The sequence below is a fragment of the Pseudophryne corroboree genome, chromosome 2 (genome assembly GCF_028390025.1).
Source record: "Pseudophryne corroboree isolate aPseCor3 chromosome 2, aPseCor3.hap2, whole genome shotgun sequence".
Classification (NCBI taxonomy): Eukaryota; Metazoa; Chordata; class Amphibia; order Anura; family Myobatrachidae; genus Pseudophryne; species Pseudophryne corroboree.
Genome location: NC_086445.1, coordinates 184,378,932 through 184,397,708, shown reverse-complemented (window position 1 = coordinate 184,397,708; position 18,777 = coordinate 184,378,932). Strand labels below are relative to the sequence as shown.

The following is an 18,777-nucleotide window of genomic DNA, read 5'->3' as shown; positions in this document are numbered from 1 at the left end:
GATACACCTGCTGCTGTGTAGATAGACTTTAATGTAGTCTCTATTTTTCTGTCCCCAGGGTCCTTTATGGTAAAGGAGCCTGGGGCAGGCAGCACCACCTTTTTTGAAAGTCGAGAGACTGAGACGTCAACTCCCAGAATTTCCTACCTTCAGGAGCAAATGGGAAAGTGTGCAAAAATCTTTTTGACACTTGGTATTTTTTGTCTGGATTTTTCCAGGCTAACTTAAATAGGTCATCTAACTCTGCAGAATCAGGAAAAGTGACATTAGGCTTGTTTTTTGTAAAGAAAAACGACTGCTGTGATGCAGGGTCCTCTAGAGGGAGCTTTAACATGTCCCGTATAGCCAGAATGAGCGGTTCAATACCCTGAGCAGAAGTGGAATCCCCACTAACGGGATCCAAGTACTCCCCATCCTCCTGTATATCCTTATCTGAATCAGAGAGTAAGGCAGGTAAACCATGCTTTTGTGGTCCTGAGTTAGAGAGGGGGGCTGTGTGACATCTGCCCTAGCAGCCAAGTCTGCAACAGCCCGTTGTAGTACCTGAGTTTTCAGAACATTAGCAGTGAGTTATGATAACATATCAGACATCATATTCTTAAGGGCACCTAGCCATAAAGGTTCTTGACCCTCTCCTCCAGCCCCATCACTGAGTAGTGGAGATTGGCTGCATTGTTCACATGAAACAGAATCAGATAAGGGAGAGAATCTGGTGTTGCACACACTGCATAGTTTGTGTTTATTCATGTTTACAGTAAATCACAATGACATACACGGACAGTAAAACTTATCAAGCCTGCCCTTACGGTATATGAGAGAGAGAGAGAGAGAGAGAGAGAGAGAGAGAGAGAAGAGAGAGAGAGAGAGAGAGAGAGAGAGAGGACCAGCAAAACCCCAGCTACACAGCATCAGTGAGGCTGTCAGCTTATTATATCACAGTGAAAAACTATGATTTCTGTCCTATATAGGACACAGATTGTGTACAATAGTGGCTCTCCCCCTTTGCTACACCCTGTAACAGTTTTCCAGTGTCCTGAGTGTCAGGAGGAGCTGTGTGAGCCGGCTGCTGCAGTAAGCAGAGGTAGGCGCCAAAATGCCGCTGGTCCCGCTCTGAGGTAGCTTCCCCCCCCCCAATGGCGCTGGAGCTACAGAGGTTTTTATATTGGCAATGTCTCCTAAAGTGCTTAAAAACATCACACAAGAGCTAGTTTGAGCCACCGCTAGCCAGTTTACACAGGGGGCTCAAGCAGGTACCCCCCCCCCCCCCAGGAGTATCCAGAATGCAGCGCCCGCGGTCTGCCGCACCCTGAACCGGGGGACCCTTTTAGCAGGGCCCCCGGTTTGTACTCACCACTGTCGTTACCTTCAGGCATCTGTTAAGGGTGTGCTGCGATTGCGACAGCTAAGGCGCAGTGCCCAGCTGAACAAGCAACCTCTCAGGACGGTGGTCCTGCAGCGGGGTTGCTACTGACACCTCGCAAGGGCGGTGACTGGGGGTGTGTGAAGGATTCAGACCGGAGGTAGCACAATATAAAAATATTATGGACAGCTGGCTCCTCCCCCTTCACACCCCCTAATCACTCCAGTTTGAAAAACTGACGGAGAGAAGAGGGAACATGAAGACTCAAAGCCATACGGGCAGGAACCAACCGTACCAAAAAGTCAAACAACAACCAAGAACTATGAACATAATCCAACTGTGTGAACTAAATTTAACAAGAACACGCAGGCTGACAGCACCGAGGCAGGAGTCCAGTGTCCCTGAGTGGATTCAGAGAAATGGATTTATCGGTAAGTACCAAAATCCTCTTCTCTTTCATCTACTAGGGGACACTGGAGATCTCAGACAGCTGGGGACGTCCCAGAGATACTTCCATGGGCAGGAGTGCTGTCCGAAGCCTTAAGAATGAAACGTCCAAACCTTGCATCTCTAGATGCAAACGTATCAAACTTGTAGAATCGAGTGAACGTGTGTGCTGACGACTACGTTACAGCTCTGCAAAGTTGTGTAGTGGGGCTCCTCTAGCCACAGCCCACAAAGCCCCCACTGATCTGGTGGTATAAGCACCTACCCGAAATGGAACCCCTCTTACCACTAAAGATAAATGCCTGTTTGATGGTTATTCGTATCCATCTGGCCAAGATTTGTTGTTTTGAAACCGGCCAACCCCTCCTGGAATGTAACCATCATACAGAACAAAGCGTCAGATTTCCTAATAGCAGCCATAGCCTGTACGTAAACCCGTAAGGCTCTGACCACATCCAAGGACAAGCCCCCCTCTGCTAATCCTTGGAAGGAGGGGACTACAATGGGTTGGTTAATGTGGAAACCCAAAACCACCTTCGGTAAAAACTCCGCTTTTGTAGGGAGCTCCGCTCTGTCCTCGTGAAAAACTAGGAAAGGACTTTTATACGACAGAGCCCCTAACTCTGAGACTCGCCTCGCTGATGCCAAAGCTAGGAGCAGGGCTACTTTCCAGGTCATGTATTTCAGATCTGACTTCTCCAAAGGTTCAAAAACTGCAGATATCAAAAATTCGAGCACTAAATTTAGATCCCATGGGGCTGTGGGAGGACGCAAAGGTGGTTGTATCCTAAACACATCCTCCAAAAATGTCTGGACCTCTTGCAAAGATGCCAGACGTTGTTGGAAAAGAATGGAGAGGACCAAGACTTGTACCTTCAAGGATCCCAATCTCAAACCTCCATCCAAACCATTTTGGAGAAACCTCAAAAGCCTATTTAGGCTTAGTCTATGTACTTCTTCCATATTCTATAGTAGTGTGCATGGTTGGAATAACCGATTTCGGAATACCTGTCTTAGTATCCTGGTCTCAAGAACCACGCCATCAAATGTAGACTGTTCAGGTCTGGGTGAAGAAATGGGCCTTGTGACAACAGGTCCTCCCACTGTGCAAGGCCAGTCTGTTGCTATTAAAATCACCCACGCCCTTTCCCATTCACCTTTTCTAACACTCTCAGTAACAGGGGAAACGGCAGGAAGATATACACCAGATCATATGACCAGGGAATTGCCAGCACGTACACCGGCTCTGCTGCTGGATCCCGCCTCCTGGCCACATACCTTGGCAGATGATGGTTGTTCCGAGAGGCCATTAGGTCTATCTGCGGTAGACCCTGTCGTACTACTGCATCGAATACCTGTGGGTGTAGACACCACCCCCTGAATGCATATCTTGACAACTGAGGTAGTCTGCTTCCCAATTGTCCACTCCTGGAATGAAGACTGGTCGGACAGCATTATTTTGCGCTTTTCTGTCCAAGACAATCTTTGTGGCCTCATTTAAAGCCATGTGGCTTCTTGTTCCTCCATGATGGTTTATGTATGCTGTTGCCGTCACACTGTCCTACTGCACTCACGTGCCAAGCCCATACTAGGTCTTCCGACATCAGGAGTGCATTGTAAATGGCTCTTAACTCCAGAACATTTATTGTCAGACTGCTCTTGCGGTGACCATCTTCCCTGAAACCGATTGTTGTCCAGTACTGCTCCCCATCCTCTGAGACTGGCATCTGTAGTCAAAATCTTACTATTCCAAACTTATTTTCCCCTGCTTGGTTCTTGTGGACCGACCACCAAATCAACGAGGTCCTGGCTTGGGGTGACAAGCGAATCCTTCGTTGGAGAAGTAAATGCATGTCTGCCCCCTGAGCAATCAGATTCAGCTGAAAGGGTCTGGAATGTAGTCTGCTGTATTGGATCGCTTCGAAGGATGCTACCATCTTCCCTAGAAGTCGTACACAAAAATGCAGAGAGACCGTCCGGTTCTGCAGAACCTAAAGTACTATTTCCTTGATGTCTCAAATCTTGTCTTCTGGGACAAACACCTACAAATGTATCATATCTAAAAGGAGAGCCAGGAATTGAATCCTCTGCGTTGTTTGCAGATTGGATTTTTTGAAATTCAAGATCCAGCTGTGTCGAATCAGAAACTAATGAGTGATCTGAGCATCTCGGATAAACTTTTCCTGAGAGGGAGCTTTGATAAGAAGGTAGTCCAGATACGGTATTAATCGTTACCCCTAACGATCTCAATTTCGCTACCATGGACTGCCATGATCTTCGTGAAGATTCTTGGGGCTGATAGACCGTACAGAAGGGCTCTGAATTGGTAATGAGTCTTGCCCACTGCAAACCATAAATAGGCTTGGTGTGGGGTCCAAATTGGTACATGGAGGTACGCATCTTTTATGTCCATCGACACCATGAACTACTGCAATAACAGTCCCACAATAACTGACTGTATTGATTACATCTTTAATCTGTAAATCATCAGGTATTGCTTTAACACCTTTAAATTGAGGATTGGTATGACTGACCCATCCGGTTTTGGCACTACAAGAAGATTTGAATAAAATCCCATTCCTCTTTGGGAAGTCGGGAAAGGCATAATCACTTCCGTCTGAAGAAACTTTTGAATAGCAGTGTCTAATGCCTTCGCTTTTTGACATCACCGAGGAAGGGCTGTTGTAAAGAACTGACTGAGGTCGGTTCAGAAAATCTATTTTGTATCCCTGGGATATAATATTGTTGATCCAGACTTCTGGTGAGGTTTCGGCCCAGGTGTCCCGAAACCTTTCCAACCGTGTGCCCACCATAGGAGACCCAAGGTGAGCTGAGAGACCGTCATGCCACGGTCTTGTCAGCAGGTTTAGAGTCCTGTTTTCGGGCTGTTGACTGGGAACGGCCTCTGCCTCCGTTTCCAAGAGCTTGACCGAGAAAACCTCTTCCTCTAACTAGAAAGGATTGAGACCTAAAGGAATTAATCAGGCCACAGTAATTTCTCCTGACCTGTGGCCTAGTCCTAGGATATATGTGGTAGGCAAAAAAGTAGATTTTTTCCGCTGTTGCTTGTGAAATCAATTTGTCTAATTCCGGTCCAAATAAAGCCTCTCCTACAAAAGGAATCGCCTCCACTGCCTTCTTTGAATCAGAATTCAATCCACCTGCCATTCTTTGAACCACAAAATCCGTCCGGCTGATACAGTCGAAGCGGAGATGCATGACGCTATTCTGCTAGCATCCTTTGTAGCTTAGCAAGTGTATGTAGCCGACTCACGAATATGCTCTGCTAGTCGAACTATTTCTTCCTGGCTGTTATCTTCTGCTACTGCCTGGACAATTTGACCAGCTCATGCTACAATAGCCTTGTTCACCCAAGCACTAATAATTGTAGACCTCTGTGATGCGCCTGCAGCCACAAACACAGACTTTAGTGCCGTATCTAACTTATGATCTGACACATCCTTTAATGTAGTCAGGTTTGGTATCAGTAAGATTGTTTTCTTTGACAATCTAGCCAGGGAGACGTCCACAATCGGCGGTACTTCCAACTTAGACATGAACTTTTGGGGATTTGGAAGTCTATCCGGCTGCTTCCAGGCTTCTTCCATTTGATCTTGGAGAGTCTGAGGAATCGGAAAAACTGCTATTTGCGGGTTCGGAGACTCAAATAAATCAAAAATTTCAGGTTCCTTAACTTCTTCCTTGACGTTAAGTACCTGCTTTACCGTGTCAATAAGGCATTCTAACCCCTTGACCTCAGCATCCTACTCCTTAGGACTGACGTCCATAATTGCCTCAACTGACTCTCCCTCTTCCTCATCCTATACGAGACCTTCCTCCTCCGACTCTTCCTGCGGGAGATGGAGGGGTCTCTTAACCACTTTATGCACATTCTTTTCTACTGACGCGGATGGAGTAACTCTAATTAGGAATTCCTCTATGGTTTTGGAGGAACCCGCAGCCCATTCAAATGAAGCTTGCGGGATTCCGCCAATTCCCTAGAAATATCTGCTAGGGCATTTTCCCATGACCCGGACCACTGCTCCCAGGTTGAGCGTCAACTCCCAAACATGTGTCGCACACCCCGGAGCTGCCAACATTAGTGTTACACCCCCCCCACAATTTGAACATGCGTAACAAGTCTTTGTGGTCTTGATTGGTGCTTTAGACATGTTAAAAAACACAGACACACAACAATCAGCAGTACTTTCTCCCTATTAGAATAGGAGAAGAAAGACCGTAGGAATGTAGGGAGCAATGAAATATTGGGAATCACACAGCTGGAATTATATTAAAAAATAAAAAAATTCAAACCAGCCTGACATTTACAACCCTCACACCACCAGCTGATGATACAGCTTGAGTTGACTGGGTTGAGAAATCTGTTGCTCCTCCTCCGCAGGACCTGTCAGCAGTGTACTTTGGTAGATCAGAGTTTTAAATAAAGTAAATACATACAGATAGATCTCAGCAGCAGAGCCTCCTTGCAAACCAGCGCCAATAATAAATACAATGCTAGCAGTACGGCTCAGAGCTCCTATCCACACATAACATTTCTCAAACTGGAGGGATTAGGGTGCGTGAAGGGGGAGGAGCCAGTTGTGCATCATTTTTTTTATATTGTGCTACCTCCGGTCTGCATCCTTCACAACCCCCCAGCTGTCTGAGATCTCCAGTGTCCCCTAATGGATAAAAGAGCAAAAAGTATAAACACTACATATAAATTTCAAGGGAATGGTTCATTTAAAAAAACAAAAAACACATACTCAGAACGTGGATTCTCTGATCTAAGGCATGGAAATCACCCAATTATGTATTTTATCACACCACATATTACTTCTTTCACACAAAACAAACTTTAAAACTTTGATGGAGGAAACCTTTAGTTACTCCGGACATCCTCCAGATTCTTATAGTATAGGTGTTTGTATAATCTCATTCCTTCAGGTTTAAGTCTAGTTAGAGGTAGCAGCAGTCTTACCTTCAGATGGGCTGTAGGTATTTGAACTGTAACAGGAGCACTTCCTAGCTCAAGTCTGCAGAGTAGTAGAGTATCTCCAGGGCTCCTTGGCTGGGAGTCGGCCAGGGTCAGTATGCACACTGTTGTGTCTGAAACACCAGAGCTGGGTCACTTACTGTAAAACAGGTTGCTGTACACACGTATGGGTCAGAAGGTGACATACTTGCAGGGATCTGCTGGAGCTGCTCCTTAAATGCGTGTGTTTCTAGAGATTGTTTTGGAAACTGGAAAAGCGCCTCAAGCTGTGATAGGTACTGAACTCGGGTGTCCTTGTGATCATCTAGAGTCAAACACTGGAACTTCTCAGACACATCCCCTAAACCTTCCTTCTTTAGCTTTCTATGGGAGAAAGAATTGAATTTTAAAAAGTTTACCCTTAAATTACATACCACTAGTCAGAAGCCACGCAAGCAACAACTCTCACATGATATTAATGGTAAATAATATGGAGTGTTCTTCTTTCCTTAAAGGGCTTTCTTGCTTTAGAGGACTATAATGGCTTGTACATGTCCTCTAACAATCATTAGTAAATGCAGCACATCTTCCAGGCTTCCCTCTGTGCTTCTTTACCCAGTTCCGGACTATGTTTATAATAATTACACATTGGTTTCTGTCATATTATAAAAATTATAATATTATGGGGAGACTGATTACTCAACCATCACTGACCGCAGCTTCCGATGAATGTCACTGAGCAACTGATGCCTCAATGTGATAGAAACAGAGTCGCTAACCAGACGTGCAGTCACATATGGATCCTGTCCTCCAGAGCACAGTGCTAGCAGTCGGCACAGCCTAGAATAGAGGACACTAGGGGGAAAATGAGCTACACACTCCAAAGCTTCCTGGAGAAGAGCAGAGGCAGAATGCAGATCAGAAGCACCTGAGTAGACAAAGATAAGGGAATAGCCATGAAATCTAAGAGAACAAGAAAAGGTGCTCATAAACAAGTGATATATACATATAATATAAGTGTAAAATATTAAACAAATAAATAAATTAAAAAAAAATAATTTGGTTGTGGGGAAAAAACCCCACAAATAAAGTCCCCAGAACTACCCCTATTAAAAAAAAAACAACAACCCAAGGAACACATGCTGAGCTTGGTCCTAACAGTGATCGAGGGGTCCCCAGTGCGATCATGCTGTTTAGTGGATATATTAACACAGACCATAAATTCATGGACAGCGTTAAAATAAATAATCGGTAAGAGAGAACTCAAGTACTACATGATTAAGACAACTAGAATTCAGATTAGGACATTTTTGCAAACTTGCAAGATTGATTTTTCCTGCTACGTAGGACAGTAGGCATGTAACTGATAGGCCATCCTCCACAGAAGCAATGCCTCCTGCCACTACAGTTATTCCACTTCTTTCCAAGCAGAGGGAAGAGAAAAAGACAAATCTGTGGCAACTAACCAACATGTAAGTACAAAAAATAAATAAAACAAAAAACAGGCATATATACCACTGATCAAAATATTTACAATATGCAGACGGCAAAACTGTATATAAACATTTGGGATATCTTTGCATTAAATAACTTACTTAGGACATCACAAAAATAAGATTTTACTTACCGATAAATCTATTTCTCGTAGTCCGTAGTGGATGCTGGGACTCCGTCAGGACCATGGGGAATAGCGGCTCCGCAGGAGACAGGGCACAAAATTTAAAAGTTTGACCACTAGGTGGAGTGTACTGGCTCCTCCCCCTATGACCCTCCTCAAAGCCTCAGTTAGGATACTGTGCCCGGACGAGCGTACACAATAAGGAAGGATTTTGAATCCCGGGTAAGACTCATACCAGCCACACCAATCACACCGTACAACTTGTGATCTGAACCCAGTTAACAGTATGACAAACGTAGGAGCCTCTGAACAGACGGCTCACAACAATAACAACCCGATTTTTTTGTAACAATAACTATGTACAAGTATTGCAGATAATCCGCACTTGGGATGGGCGCCCAGCATCCACTACGGACTACGAGAAATAGATTTATCGGTAAGTAAAATCTTATTTTCTCTGACGTCCTAGTGGATGCTGGGACTCCGTCAGGACCATGGGGATTATACCAAAGCTCCCAAACGGGCGGGAGAGTGCGGATGACTCTGCAGCACCGAATGAGAGAACTCCAGGTCCTCCTTAGCCAGGGTATCAAATTTGTAGAATTTTACAAACGTGTTCTCCCCTGACCACGTAGCTGCTCGGCAGAGTTGTAATGCCGAGACCCCTCGGGCAGCCGCCCAAGATGAGCCCACCTTCCTTGTGGAATGGGCCTTGACAGATTTAGGCTGTGGCAGGCCTGCCACAGAATGTGCAAGTTGAATTGTGCTACAAATCCAACGAGCAATCGTCTGCTTAGAAGCAGGAGCACCCAGCTTGTTGGGTGCATACAGTATAAACAGCGAGTCAGATTTTCTGACTCCAGCCGTCCTTGAAATATATATTTTCAATGCTCTGACAACGTCCAGCAACTTGGAATCCTCCAAATCGCTAGTAGCCGCAGGCACCACAATAGGCTGGTTCAGGTGAAACGCTGAAACCACCTTAGGCAGAAAGTGAGGACGCGTCCGCAGTTCTGCCCTGTCCGAATGGAAAATCAGATATGGGCTTTTATACGATAAAGCCGCCAATTCTGACACTCTCCTGGCTGAAGCCAGGGCCAGTAGCATGGTTACTTTCCATGTAAGATATTTCAAATCCACCGATTTGAGTGGCTCAAACCAATGGGATTTGAGAAAATCCAAAACTACATTAAGATCCCACGGTGCCACTGGGGGCACAACCGGGGGCTGTATATGTAGTACTCCTTTTACAAAAGTCTGGACTTCAGGAAGTGAAGCCAATTCTTTCTGGAAGAAAATCGACAGGGCCGAAATTTGAACCTTAATGGACCCTAATTTGAGGCCCATAGACAATCCTGTTTGCAGGAAATGTAGGAATCGACCCAGTTGAAATTCCTCCGTCGGGGCCTTCCTGGCCTCACACCACGCAACATATTTTCTCCAAATGCGGTGATAATGTTGTGCAGTCACCTCCTTCCTGGCTTTTACCAGGGTAGGGATGACCTCTTCCGGAATGCCTTTTTCCCTTAGGATTCGGCGTTCAACCGCCATGCCGTCAAACGCAGCCGCGGTAAGTCTTGGAATAGACACGGTCCCTGCTGAAGCAGGTCCCGTCTTAGAGGTAGAGGCCACGGATCTTCCGTGAGCATCTCCTGAAGTTCCGGGTACCAAGTTCTTCTTGGCCAATCCGGAGCCACGAGTATCGTTCTTACTCCCCTTTGCCTCTCATACCAAAAGTACTGAGAATTATACGGCAGAGGAGGAAACACATACACTGACTGGTACACCCATGGTGTTACCAGAGCGTCTACAGCTATTGCCTGAGGGTCTCTTGACCTGGCGCAATACCTGTCCAGTTTTTTGTTGAGGCGGGACGCCATCATGTCCACCATTGGTCTTTCCCAATGGACCACAATCATGTGGAAGACTTCTGGATGAAGTCCCCACTCTCCCGGGTGCAGATCGTGTCTGCTGAGGAAGTCTGCTTCCCAGTTGTCCACTCCCGGGATGAACACAGCTGACAGTGCTAACACATGATTTTCTGCCCAGCGGAGAATCCTTGCAGCTTCTGCCATTGCCCTCCTGCTTCTTGTGCCGCCTTGTCTGTTTACGTGGGCGACTGCCGTGATGTTGTCCGACTGAATCAACACCGGCTGACCCTGAAGCAGAGGTTTTGCCAGGCTTAGAGCATTGTAGATTGCTCTTAGCTCCAGTATATTTATGTGAAGAGACCTCTCCAGGCTTGACCACACGCCCTGGAAGTTTCTTCCCTGTGTGACCGCTCCCCAGCCTCTCAGGCTGGCATCCGTGGTCACTAGGACCCAGTTCTGTATGCCGAATCTGCGGCCCTCTAACAGATGAGCACTCTGCAACCACCATAGCAGAGACACTCTTGTCCTTGTGGACAATTTTATCCGCTGATGCATCTGCAGATGCGATCCGGACCATTTGTCCAGCAGATCCCACTGAAAAGTTCGTGCATGGAATCTGCCGAATGGAATCGCTTCGTAAGAAGCTACCATTTTTCCCAGGACTCTTGTGCATTGATGCACAGATACTTTTCCTGGTTTTAGGAGGTTCCTGACTAGATCGGATAACTCCCTGGCTTTCTCCTCCGGAAGAAATACCTTTTTCTGAACAGTGTCCAGAATCATCCCTAGGAACAACAGACGTGTCGTCGGGATCAGTTGGGATTTTGGAAAATTCAGAATCCACCCGTGTTGTTGGAGCACTACTTGGGTTAGTGCTACTCCGACCTCCAGCTGTTCTCTGGATCTTGCCCTTATCAGGAGATCGTCCAAGTAAGGGATAATTAAGACGCCTTCTCTTCGAAGAAGTATCATCATTTCGGCCATTACCTTGGTAAAGACCCGGGGTGCCGTGGACAATCCAAACGGCAGCGTCTGAAACTGATAATGACAGTTTTGGACCATGAACCTGAGGTACCCTTGGTGTGAAGGACAAATTGAATCATGAAGGTAAGCATCCTTGATGTCCAAGGACACCATAAAATCCCCTTCTTCCAGATTCGCTATCACTGCTCTGAGTGACTCCATCTTGAACTTGAATTTTTGTATGTACAGGTTCAGAGATTTTAGATTTAGAATCGGTCTTACCGAGCCGTCCGGCTTCGGTACCACAAATAGCGTGGAGTAATACCCCTGTCCCTGTTGTAGGAGGGGTACCTTGACTATCACCTGCTGAGAATACAGCTTGTAAATGGCCTCCAATACCGTCGCCCTGTCGGAGGGAGACGTTGGCAAAGCAGACTTTAGGAAACGGCGAGGAGGGGACTTCTCGAATTCCAACCTGTAACCCTGAGATACTACCTGCAGGATCCAGGGGTCCACCTGCGAGTGAGCCCACTGTGCGCTGAAATGTTTGAGGCGACCCCCCACCGCCCTTCTATAGTCAGTAAAATACTGTCCCTATCCAGGGTATCAATATTTTCAGACAGTGACTCCGACCAAGCCACGCCAGCACTGCACATCCAGGCTGAGGCGATTGCTGGTCTCAGTATAAACACCCGTATGTGTGTATATACTTTTTAATGTATTCTCCAGCCTCCTATCAGCTGGATCCTTGAGGGCGGCCGTATCAGGAGACGGTAACGCCACTTGCTTTGATAAGCGTGTGAGCGCCTTATCCACCCTAGGAGGTGTTTCCCAGCGCGCCCTAACCTCTGGCGGGAAAGGGTATAATGCCAATAACTTCTTTGAAATTAGCAGTTTTCTATCTGGGGTAACCCACGCTTCATCACACACTTCATTCAGTTCCTCTGATTCAGGAAAAACTATCGGTAGTTTTTTCACACCCCACATAATACCCCTTTTTGTGGTACTTGCAGTATCAGAGATATGCAAAGCCTCCTTCATTGCCGTGATCATATAACGTGTGGCCCTACTGGAAAATACGTTTGTTTCTCTGACGTCCTAGTGGATGCTGGGACTCAGTCAGGACCATGGGGATTAGCGGCTCCGCAGGAGACAGGGCACAAAAATAAAAGCTTTAGGACTAGGTGGTGTGCACTGGCTCCTCCCCCTATGACCCTCCTCCAAGCCTCAGTTAGGTTTTTGTGCCCGTCCGAGCAGGGTGCAATCTAGGTGGCTCTCCTAAAGAGCTGCTTAGAAAAAGTTATTAGGTTTTTTATTTTCAGTGAGTCCTGCTGGCAACAGGCTCACTGCAACGAGGGACTTAGGGGAGAAGAAGTCAACTCACCTGCGTGCAGGATGGATTGGCTTCTTAGGCTACTGGACACCATTAGCTCCAGAGGGATCGAACACAGGCCCAGCCATGGAGTCCGGTCCCGGAGCCGCGCCGCCGACCCCCTTGCAGATGCCGAAAAGTGAAGAGGTCCAGAAACCGGCGGCAGAAGACTTTTCAGTCTTCATGAGGTAGCGCACAGCACCGCAGCTATGCGCCATTGTTGTCAGCACACTTCACACCAGCGGTCACTGAGGGTGCAGGGCGCTGGGGGGGGGGCGCCCTGGGCAGCAATGATAATACCTTGTTCTGGCTAAAAATACATCACATATAGCCCCTGGGGCTATATGGATGTATTTAACCCCTGCCAGGTCTCACAAACACCGGGAGAAGAGCCCGCCGAAATAGGGGGCGGGGCCTATCTCCTCAGCACACAGTGCCATTTTCCTGCACAGCTCCGCTGCGAGGAAGGCTCCCAGGACTCTCCCCTGCACTGCACTACAGAAACAGGGTAAAAAAACAGAGAGGGGGGGGGCACTTTTTTGGCGATATTGATATATTAAGCTGCTATAAAGGAAACAACACTTCTGTAGGGTTGTTCCTATATATTTATAGCGCTTGGGTGTGTGCTGGCAAACTCTCCCTCTGTCTCCCCAAAGGGCTAGTGGGGTCCTGTCTTCGATAAGAGCATTCCCTGTGTGTCTGCTGTGTGTCGGTACGTGTGTGTCGACATGTAGGAGGACGATGTTGGTGTGAAGGCGGAGCAATTGCCGGTAATGGTGATGTCACCCCCTAGGGAGTCGACACCGGAATGGATGGCTTTGTTTATGGAATTACGTGATAATGTCAGCACGTTACAAAAATCAGTTGACGACATGAGACGGCCGGCAAACCAGTTAGTACCTGTCCAGGCGTCTCAGACACCGTCAGGGGCTGTAAAACGCCCTTTACCTCAGTCGGTCGACACAGACCCAGACACGGACACCGAATCTAGTGTCGACGGTGAAGAAACAAACGTATTTTCCAGTAGGGCCACACGTTATATGATCACGGCAATGAAGGAGGCTTTGCATATCTCTGATACTGCAAGTACCACAAAAAGGGGTATTATGTGGGGTCTGAAAAAACTACCTGTAGTTTTTCCTGAATCAGAGGAATTGAATGAAGTGTGTGATGAAGCGTGGGTTAACCCCGATAGAAAACTGCTAATTTCAAAGAAGTTATTGGCATTATATCCTTTCCCGCCAGAGGTTAGGGCGCGCTGGGAAACACCCCCTAGGGTGGATAAGGCACTCACACGCTTATCAAAACAAGTGGCGTTACCGTCTCGTGAAACGGCCGCCCTCAAGGATCCAGCTGATAGGAGGCTGGAAACTACCCTGAAAAGTATATACACTCATACTGGTGTTATACTGCGACCAGCCATCGCCTCTGCATGGATGTGCAGTGCTGGGGTGGTTTGGTCGGATTCCCTGACTGAAAATATTGATACCCTGGATAGGGACAGTATTTTATTGACTATAGAGCAATTAAAGGATGCTTTTCTTTATATGCGAGATGCTCAGAGGGATATTTGCACTCTGGCATCGAGAGTAAGTGCGATGTCCATATCTGCCAGAAGAAGTTTATGGACGCGACAGTGGTCAGGTGATGCGGATTCCAAACGGCATATGGAAGTATTGCCGTATAAAGGGGAGGAATTATTTGGGGTCGGTCTATCGGATTTGGTGGCCACGGCAACAGCCGGGAAATCCACCTTTTTACCTCAGGTCCCCTCCCAACAGAAAAAGACACCGTCTTTTCAGCCGCAGTCCTTTCGTTCCTATAAGAACAAGCGGGCAAAAGGACAGTCATATCTGCCCCGAGGCAAAGGAAAGGGTAAGAGAGTGCACCAAGCAGCTCCCTCCCAGGAGCAGAAGCCCTCCCCGGCTTCTGAAAAGCCCTCAGCATGACGTTGGGGCTTTACAAGCGGACTCAGGGGCGGTGGGGGGTCGACTCAAGAATTTCAGCGCACAGTGGGCTCACTCACAGGTGGACACCTGGATCCTGCAGGTAGTATCTCAGGGTTACAGGTTGGAATTCGAGAAGTCTCCCCCTCGCCGGTTCCTAAAGTCTGCTCTGCCAACGTCTCCCTCAGACAGGGCGACGGTATTGGAAGCCATTCACAAGCTGTATTCTCAGCAGGTGATAGTCAAGGTACCCCTCCTACAACAGGGAAAGGGGTATTATTCCACACTATTTGTGGTACCGAAGCCGGACGGCTCGGTAAGACCTATTCTAAATCTGAAATCTTTGAACCTGTACATACAAAAATTCAAGTTCAAGATGGAGTCACTCAGAGCAGTGATAGCGAATCTGGAAGAAGGGGACTTTATGGTGTCCCTGGACATCAAGGATGCTTACCTGTATGTCCCAATTTGCCCTTCACATCAAGGGTACCTCAGGTTCGTGGTGCAAAACTGTCATTATCAGTTTCAGACGCTGCCGTTTGGATTGTCCACGGCACCTCGGGTCTTTACCAAGGTAATGGCCGAAATGATGTTTCTTCTGCGAAGAAAAGGCGTATTAATTATCCCTTACTTGGACGATCTCCTGATAAGGGCAAGGTCCAGAGAACAGCTGGGGGACGTAGTAGCACTAACCCAAGTAGTGCTGCAACAGCACGGGTGGATTCTGAATTTTCCAAAATCTCAATTGACCCCGACGACACGTCTGCTGTTCCTGGGAATGATTCTGGACACGGTTCAGAAAAAGGTGTTTCTTCCGGAGGAGAAAGCCTGGGAGTTATCCGAACTTGTCAGGAAACTCCTAAAACCAGGAAAAGTGTCTGTGCATCAATGCACAAGAGTCCTGGGAAAAATGGTGGCTTCTTACGAAGCGACTCCATTCGGCAGATTCCACGCACGAACTTTTCAGTGGGATCTGCTGGACAAATGGTCCGGATCGCATCTGCAGATGCATCAGCGGATAACTTTGTCTCCACGGACAAGGGTGTCTCTTCTGTGGTGGTTGCAGAGTGCTCATCTGTTAGAGGGCCGCAGATTCGGCATACAGGACTGGGTCCTGGTGACCACGGATGCCAGTCTGAGAGGCTGGGGAGCGGTCACACAGGGAAGAAACTTCCAGGGAGTGTGGTCAAGCCTGGAGATGTCTCTTCACATAAATATACTGGAGCTAAGAGCGATTTACAATGCTCTAAGCCTGGCAAAACCCCTGCTTCAGGGTCAGCCGGTGTTGATCCAGTCGGACAACATCACGGCAGTCGCCCACGTAAACAGACAGGGCGGCACAAGAAGCAGGAGGGCAATGGCAGAAGCTGCAAGGATTCTTCGCTGGGCGGAAGATCATGTGATAGCACTGTCAGCAGTGTTCATTCCGGGAGTGGACAACTGGGAAGCGGACTTCCTCAGCAGACACGATCTACACCCGGGAGAGTGGGGACTTCATCCAGAAGTCTTCCACATGATTGTGAACCGTTGGGAAAAACCAAAAGGTGGATATGATGGCGTCCCGCCTCAACAAAAAACTGGACAGGTATTGCGCCAGGTCAAGAGACCCTCAGGCAATAGCTGTGGACGCTCTGGTAACACCGTGGGTGTTCCAGTCAGTGTATGTGTTTCCTCCTCTGCCTCTCATACCAAAAGTACTGAGAATTATACGGCAAACGGGAGTAAGAACGATACTCGTGGCTCCGGATTGGCCAAGAAGAACTTGGTACCCGGAACTTAAGGAGATGCTCACGGAAGATCCGTGGCCTCTACCTCTAAGACGGGACCTGCTTCAGCAGGGACCGTGTCTATTCCAAGACTTACCGCGGCTGCGTTTGACGGCATGGCGGTTGAACGCCGAATTCTAAGGGAAAAAGGCATTCCGGAAGAGGTCATCCCTACCCTGGTAAAAGCCAGGAAGGAGGTGACTGCACAACATTATCACCGCATTTGGAGAAAATATGTTGCGTGGTGTGAGGCCAGGAAGGCCCAGACGGAGGAATTTCAACTGGGTCGATTCCTACATTTCCTGCAAACAGGATTGTCTATGGGCCTCAAATTAGGGTCCATTAAGGTTCAAATTTCGGCCCTGTCGATTTTCTTCCAGAAAGAATTGGCTTCACTTCCTGAAGTCCAGACTTTTGTAAAAGGAGTACTACATATACAGCCCCCGGTTGTGCCCAGTGTGGCTCCGTGGGATCTTAATGTAGTTTTGGATTTTCTCAAATCCCATTGGTTTGAGCCACTCAAATCGGTGGATTTGAAATATCTTACATGGAAAGTAACCATGCTACTGGCCCTGGCTTCAGCCAGGAGAGTGTCAGAATTGGCGGCTTTATCGTATAAAAGCCCATATCTGATTTTCCATTCGGACAGGGCAGAACTGCGGACGCGTCCTCAGTTTCTGCCTAAGGTGGTTTCAGCGTTTCACCTGAACCAGCCTATTGTGGTGCCTGCGGCTACTAGCGATTTGGAGGATTCCAAGTTGCTGGACGTTGTCAGGGCATTGAAAATATATATTTCAAGGACGGCTGGAGTCAGAAAATCTGACTCGCTGTTTATACTGTATGCACCCAACAAGCTGGGTGCTCCTGCTTCTAAGCAGACGATTGCTCGTTGGATTTGTAGCACAATTCAACTTGCACATTCTGTGGCAGGCCTGCCACAGCCTAAATCTATCAAGGCCCATTCCACAAGGAAGGTGGGCTCATCTTGGGCGGCTGCCCGAGGGGTCTCGGCATTACAACTCTGCCGAGCAGCTACGTGGTCGGGGGAGAACACGTTTGTAAAATTCTACAAATTTGATACCCTGGCTAAAGAGGACCTGGAGGTTTCTCATTCGGTGCTGCAGAGTCATCCGCACTCTCCCGCCCGTTTGGGAGCTTTGGTATAATCCCCATGGTCCTGACGGAGTCCCAGCATCCACTAGGACGTCAGAGAAAATAAGATTTTACTTACCGATAAATCTATTTCTCGTAGTCCGTAGTGGATGCTGGGCGCCCATCCCAAGTGCGGATTGTCTGCAATACTTGTACATAGTTATTGTTACAAAAAAATCGGGTTGTTATTGTTGTGAGCCGTCTGTTCAGAGGCTCCTACGTTTGTCACACTGTTAACTGGGTTCAGATCACAAGTTGTACGGTGTGATTGGTGTGGCTGGTATGAGTCTTACCCGGGATTCAAAATCCTTCCTTATTGTGTACGCTCGTCCGGGCACAGTATCCTAACTGAGGCTTGGAGGAGGGTCATAGGGGGAGGAGCCAGTGCACACCACCTAGTCCTAAAGCTTTTATTTTTGTGCCCTGTCTCCTGCGGAGCCGCTAATCCCCATGGTCCTGACGGAGTCCCAGCATCCACTACGGACTACGAGAAATAGATTTATCGGTAAGTAAAATCTTATTTTCTTCACCGTCGACACTGGATTCAGTGTCCGTGTCTGGGTCTGTGTCGACCGACTGAGGTAAAGGGCGTTTTACAGCCCCTGACGGTGTCTGAGACGCCTGGACAGGTACTAACTGGTTTGCCGGCTGTCTCATGTCGTCAACCGACTTTTGTAGCGTGCTGACACTATCCCGTAATTCCATAAACAAAGCCATCCATTCTGGTGTCGACTCCCTAGGGGGTGACATCACCATTACAGGCAATTGCTCCGCTTCCACGCCAACATCGTCCTCATACATGTCGACACACACGTACCGACACACAGCAGACACACAGGGAATGCTCTGATAGAAGACAGGACCCCACTAGCCCTTTTGGAAGACAGAGGGAGAGTTTGCCAGCACACACCCAAGCGCTATAAATATATATATAGGGACAACCTTAATAAGTGTGTTCCCTTTATAGCAGCTCAAATATTATAAATATCGCCAATAAGTGCCCCCCCTCTCTGTTTTTACCCTGTTTCTGTAGTGCAGTGCAGGGGAGAGTCCTGGGAGCCTTCCTCGCAGCGGAGCTGGGCAGGAAAATGGCGCTGTGTGCTGAGGAGAATAGGCCCCGCCCCCTTTTCGGCGGGCTTCTTCTCCCGGTTTTTTTGGAACCTGGCAGGGGTTAAATACATCCATATAGCCCCAGGGGCTATATGTGATATATTTTAGCCAGAATAGGTATATTACATTGCTGCCCAGGGCGCCCCCCCCCCAGCGCCCTGCACCCTCAGTGACCGCTGGTGTGAAGTGTGCGGAGA

General features: G+C 47.8%; 1 protein-coding gene across 1 annotated transcript in view; it reads right to left on the bottom strand.

Moving 5' to 3' along the window:
* Positions 1-18,777, bottom strand: part of ESPL1 (extra spindle pole bodies like 1, separase) — a 340,610-nt gene that overhangs the window by 35,871 nt on the left and 285,962 nt on the right. The window contains exons 22-24 of the mRNA XM_063950725.1: positions 7,497-7,710; positions 6,991-7,166; positions 6,789-6,916 (exon numbers count right to left, since the gene is read on the bottom strand). Coding sequence (XP_063806795.1) covers positions 6,789-6,916; positions 6,991-7,166; positions 7,497-7,710 — 518 coding nt within the window. The remainder of the gene's footprint in view (positions 1-6,788; positions 6,917-6,990; positions 7,167-7,496; positions 7,711-18,777) is intronic.